The 5,101-nt window shown below is 55.2% G+C and overlaps 1 protein-coding gene across 3 annotated transcripts; it reads right to left on the bottom strand.

The window, feature by feature from the left end:
• Positions 1–246: 246 nt before the first annotated feature.
• Fam71e1 (family with sequence similarity 71 member E1) lies at positions 247–5,077 on the bottom strand. Of its 3 annotated transcripts, XM_035446353.1 has the most exons (5): positions 4,815–5,077; positions 4,539–4,657; positions 3,922–4,052; positions 878–1,221; positions 247–414 (listed from the first exon to the last, which is right to left on the bottom strand). In XM_035446353.1, the coding sequence occupies exons 1-5, from the start codon at positions 4,882–4,884 to the stop codon at positions 353–355; spliced, it is 726 nt and encodes a 241-aa protein (XP_035302244.1). In that variant the 5' UTR covers positions 4,885–5,077; the 3' UTR covers positions 247–352. The 3 variants fall into 3 exon arrangements, with proteins under 3 accessions (XP_035302244.1, XP_027276605.2, XP_027276606.2); XM_027420804.2 differs by lacking the exon at positions 4,815–5,077 and having other exon boundaries at positions 4,539–4,802; XM_027420805.2 differs by lacking the exon at positions 4,815–5,077 and having other exon boundaries at positions 939–1,221; positions 4,539–4,802.
• Between the last annotated feature and the right edge of the window lie 24 nt (positions 5,078–5,101).

The raw sequence follows: 5,101 nt of genomic DNA, 5'->3' as shown, positions 1-5,101 counted from the left end.
AAAGAGAAAAGAGGACCTGGAGCATGCCTCAGTGGCACAGCCCCTGCCTAGAATCTCCCAGTGACCGGCTGAGGGTATGGCTCAATGGTGGAGTGCTTCCTTAGAATGTGGGAGGCTCTGGATTTCATCTCCACTGGAGGGAAGAAAGGCAATTGGAAAAGCACCAAGGGCACAGAAGGCTAGAGGGAAACCTAGAGGCAGCCTGTTGCCTTGGCGACTGTGGCATAAAGAGCCAGGACATGAGTGTTCGTTCTTAAGAGCCCGATCTTTATTAACTTTAAAAATCCATCTCTTTGGCTCTGAAGTGAGCTGGCTTGATCTCTGGTCCTTTGGCGATATGGAAGGATCTTGTCTAAATCAGAGCCCCCAGAGTTCTGAGACCTGCGGGTCCAGTCTGGCCTCTGTGGCTTGAAGCTGAGGAGAAGAGCATGCATCTGAGAGCCGGACCAGCACTGGGGTGGGGGCTGGGGTTGGGATAGGTAGGCCTGAGGATGTCTTGGGAAGAAGCCTCGCCTTCTAGAACTGGCCTCTTCTGTTCCCCTTTCAGGGAACTGGGCATATGTGGCCAGGGTGAGCCCACCCCTTCAATGGGAGTAGGCTTCCCTCCCTAGACCCCACTTGGTGCCAGGAGGTGGTGGGGAGGGCTGTGTGCTCTCTTAGGAACCTACAGGCAGTTGGGCTAGGAATACCAGCCACACAGTTCCCACTCTGCTGCCAGACCCTGTTGCCTTCTCCTTAGAACCCCTAAGAAGCAGGAGGAATGCATGGGTAACTTCTTTCTTCAGGCGCAGGGATCCATGCCTCAGCCCTCCTCCCTCAGATGCAGGATCCAGCCTTCCTCCCTCAGACCCAAGGCTCCAGGCCCCAGCAGGCCTACCTGGTCCCTCCTTTCCATCCTTCCTGGCCCAACATCCCTGGGCTCGCGGCCCCGCCCTCACCTCCGGGGCCCGCAACTGTCCCTCCTCGCCCTCCTCCTCCTCTTCCTCCTCCTCGTCCTCCTCCTCAGGAGCGGTGTCCTCATGCGTGAAGGGCACTACGCAGGCAGGCGAGTGGAAGCGCAGGCGGTAGAGCAGACGCACCCAGCGGCCGAACTCGCGGTCGCGGGTCTCTGCAGGCGCGCGCAGCTGCAGGTAGAAGGCACGACCTGTGCGGAACTTGACCTTGAGCTGCTGGCGGCTCTCATCGTGCACGAACAGCTGCACGAATTGCAAAGGGAACAGCCTGGCCGGGGGGGTGGGGGGACGACACGACGACACGGCTCAGTTGCTGCCTCTTGCATCTCCTCCTGTTTCTAGCCCTATCGTGATCCCTGCGGGGACTCCCAGTTTTGAATAGGCCTACGGTGGCCCTCTCTCTCATCCTGGTCCTGTCCTACTGCCAAGTCCTAACAGCGGTACCTTCACCTGAGCCCCATCAGGCCACCAGAGGGCCATGCTTCGCATCTTAGCTTAGCCCACCCCAAGTCAAGGCTGGGTCCTCCCTGTGAGCCGGAGGCTCCTGCTTGGGGAGGTCTCCTCTGGCCTCTTTACAATGACGATCACCCCGTGTGACAGTTCTCCATCTATGCTGTTCCCTTCGCCAGTGCCTACAATGTGAGCTCCCTGGATTCTGAACTCTGGCCTGATTCTGCCCAGTCCTTTTTCCTAATATGGTAAACCACTGAAAGGGTGCTTGTGAATATTTGAATAAACAAATTGCTCAAGCTTTCAGCTAGATTCAAGGTCCAACAAAGGAAAGGAAGATACAGTCCCGAGAGACTGAGTTATCTGGCCCAGGCCACACAGCAGGGGGTGGAAACAAGTTCATAACCCTGGGGTTTGTTAGCTACAGCAAGCAGTAGCCCTGGCCTGGTCACACTGCCTCCTCATTCCTGTGCACACAAATACACATAACATACACATGCCCCGTGTTACACAGTGACCCCAAGACACTGGACAAAACCTGTGTCCTTCAGTGGACAATGGATGTCCCCTAAGTGTAACAGCATTTGACGACATTCACACACTGCTCACACTGTGCCAGGTGCTTCATGCAATACAAATAGGAAGGACTGCCCCCCCTCGCCCCCAGGACAGAGGAGACAATGAGGTTTGATACCAAGCTCTGGGATTGCTGATGTTTTCAACAATGTCCCAGCCACAGGGACAAGTCGGACAAATCAAGTTGGCTCAGCCTGGATCCAGAAGTAGCCTGGAGTAGGGGTGGGGCTACTTGCTAACAGGGTTTGTTAGCTGGTGTGGAACTGGTTGTGTCATTGAGCCTGGCCCTGAACTTCTGATCCTCCTGCCTCCACCTCCTGAGTGCTGGGATTACAGACAGTTTTTCACCACTTTGTTGGCTGCAGGCAGGAGAGGACAGGGTCAGAGGGACCCTAAGCTTGCATTTAATATGCCAACACTGTTGCTGTAAGCAGTGCAGTTTACTAGGGCAGAAAACTGCTTTGAGTAATGTTCTCCATTAGTCAAAGGGATAATTGGGTGAATTCAGGCACATTTTCCCCCTTTCTGCTTTTTTTGAGACAAGGTCTCGTATAGCTCTGGCTAACTGAAACTTGTAGGCCAGGCTGTCCGCCCCTGCCTCTCAAGTGCTATGATTAAAGATGTGAACCACCATGTCCAGCTGAAGTCTTTCTCTTCTTCCCTCCTCCCTTCCTTCCTTGCGCATGCCCGGCAAATTAACTATCCAGCTCAAGTCCTCTTTAGGAGTGACTTGCACACATACACGCCAGTGTGGTGGCCATAGGGTAATGTTAACTGTGTTCCTCCATCACTCTCCCACCTCAGCTTTGGAGACAGGATTTCTCACTGGACCTGGACTGGAATGTTTGGGTAGACTGACTGGCCAGCAGGCCCCAAGGATCCTCGTCTCTGTCTTTCCCAATACTGGGATTACCATGGGACCTGACTTAATTTTTTTTTTTGGTTTTCAAGACAGAGTTGTTCTGTGTAACAGCCCTGGCTGTCCTAAAACTCACAGAAATCCACCTACCTCTGCCTCCCAAGTGCGGGGATTAAAGCTACGTGCCACCACACCCAGCTGCTACTTGGCTTTTTACATGGCTGTTGGGGATTCAAACTCAGATCCTCATGCTTGGCCTGCAAACACTTTACTGACCAAGTCATCTTCCCCGCCCCCCAGTATCCCCTTTTTACTTTTTATCTTAAGACAAAGGTCTCTCCAAGCAGAAAAACAAAACAAAACAAAGCAAAACACCCACAAAGATCTCACTAAGTTGTTCAGGCTGGCCTGGAAGCCACTCTTTTAACTCAAGCTGGCCTTAAACTTGTAATCCTCCCGCCTCAGCCTCATAAGTAATTGGGATGACAGGCTTGCACCATTAGGCTTGGCCTTTTTCTAATTTACTCCCTGTCTTTCGTGAACTGAGGAAGAATGGGAAAGGATGCAGGTCCCACAGGAATACCAGAGTGTGCAAATGTACTACAAGCATGTTTATAACTGAACCAGGCCAGGGGCCTAGGCAGGGAAAGGGGTGTTCTGAGTGTGAGGTTTGTACATGGTGGTACTTGATTTTCACATGTGAAGTTTTCAATGTGAGGAGCAGAGCGTAACAGTGGACTCGAACTCAGTTTGAACTTTGGGATCAGAATTGTGAGGGGCCTCAGGTTCTACTCCCAGTTCCTGGCCTACTCTGTGGGACCCTGGGCCTTGGGCCCCGGCTCTGAGCTTTACTTTATCTCTCTGGGACAATGAAGCACCAGGAAAGCAGAAAGCATTGTGTAAACTGTCACCATTCTGACCCTGTGGTGTCACTGAGGACTGTCCTTCCTCATCTTGCCTGACTTGTGACTTTTGGCAACGTCCCTGTCATCTTTCTGAGTGGAGATGCCTGGTTCCCAAAGGTTGGGTAGCAGAATGGTGGTTTTAAGGTTGGAGGAGGTTGGGGCCAGGAAGGGCAGTCACCCGAGGAGCTGTAGGCGTCCACTCTCCTTGTCAGGGCCAGCCAGCAGCAGCAGGTCTGGCAGCTCCAGGGCTGGACTAGAGGCTGCCACCCCCATGGTAACCTTGTTGGCGACTTCTCCAAACCGTGTCACCTGGGGTCAGAGGTTAGAGGCAGGATAGATGGAGAATAGAATTGAACAGGGATCTGGTGGGTGCTAGGAATCTTGACAGGGTCATGAACTAGGGGAGTTGAAAGCAGGTTGGGGGCTGGGAATGTGGCTCAGTATATAGCACCTGCCTAGTGCGGGACTGGGGGGTAGCTAAGTGGTAGAGCTCCTGCCTAGCATGAGGGAAGCCCTGGGTACCATCCACAGTATCACAGGAGAAAAAAAAAAGTTGTTGGCCAGATATTTTAGGATTAAAGGATAAGAACCATATGTGTGTGCAGTCAATGAAACTGAGACAAAAGCTTCTGAAGCCACAAATAAGCCAAAGGATTGGCGATGCGAGGTGGGAGGGTTCAGGGGTTCTGTGGAACACTTGGAGTTGGACAGGGCGGTGGGTCTCGGGGGGCTAGCCACAGTTCGCAGAGCAGGGGCTCCGCACAGCAAAGGGGGGTCGGTCCGGGGGCTCCACACCTGCACGAAGTTGCTCTCAAAGATGGGGAAGTCGCGCAGCTGGTCGAACTCGCCGCTCAGGAGGTGACGCTGGAGGCGCCCGGGGCGGCAGGGGGCGTAGGCTGGAACCAGGGGGCGGTCTGCAGGGGCGAAGAACTGGCATCCACCCCAGGAGGCCAGGTACGCGTCCCCCGACAGGGGGCGCACGCGAGGCAGCGGCCTCCGCATGGCGGGCCCCATGCCTTCCCGGGTTCCCTCACCAGGGCCAACCCCTCCGGGCCAGGCTCCTCCTCTCACCTGCCATCCCATCTGAACCGGCCTCACCAGCTCCGCCGGGGGCCGGCTTGAGATCGCGCCCGCCCTTCATCGCCACGCCCCGGCCCTGGGTGGGAACGCAGGGTGGAGCCAAGGCCGGAGAGATAAGAGGCGAGAGGGGGTCCGACGCCTGTGACGTCACAGTGGGCGCCTGGCGTTCGGTGACGTCACGAGCGTGGCCTCTCTTCTCGGGGGTGTAGCCGGGAGGGTGTGCCCTAGAGACCCGGATGGGGAGGCGGCCGCTATCGCGGAGGGAGCGGGCGAGCCGG

Source organism: Cricetulus griseus, chromosome 6 (assembly GCF_003668045.3).
Source record: "Cricetulus griseus strain 17A/GY chromosome 6, alternate assembly CriGri-PICRH-1.0, whole genome shotgun sequence".
Classification (NCBI taxonomy): Eukaryota; Metazoa; Chordata; class Mammalia; order Rodentia; family Cricetidae; genus Cricetulus; species Cricetulus griseus.
Note: the sequence above shows the minus strand (reverse complement) of the source record. Positions and strands in the feature narration are given on the sequence as shown.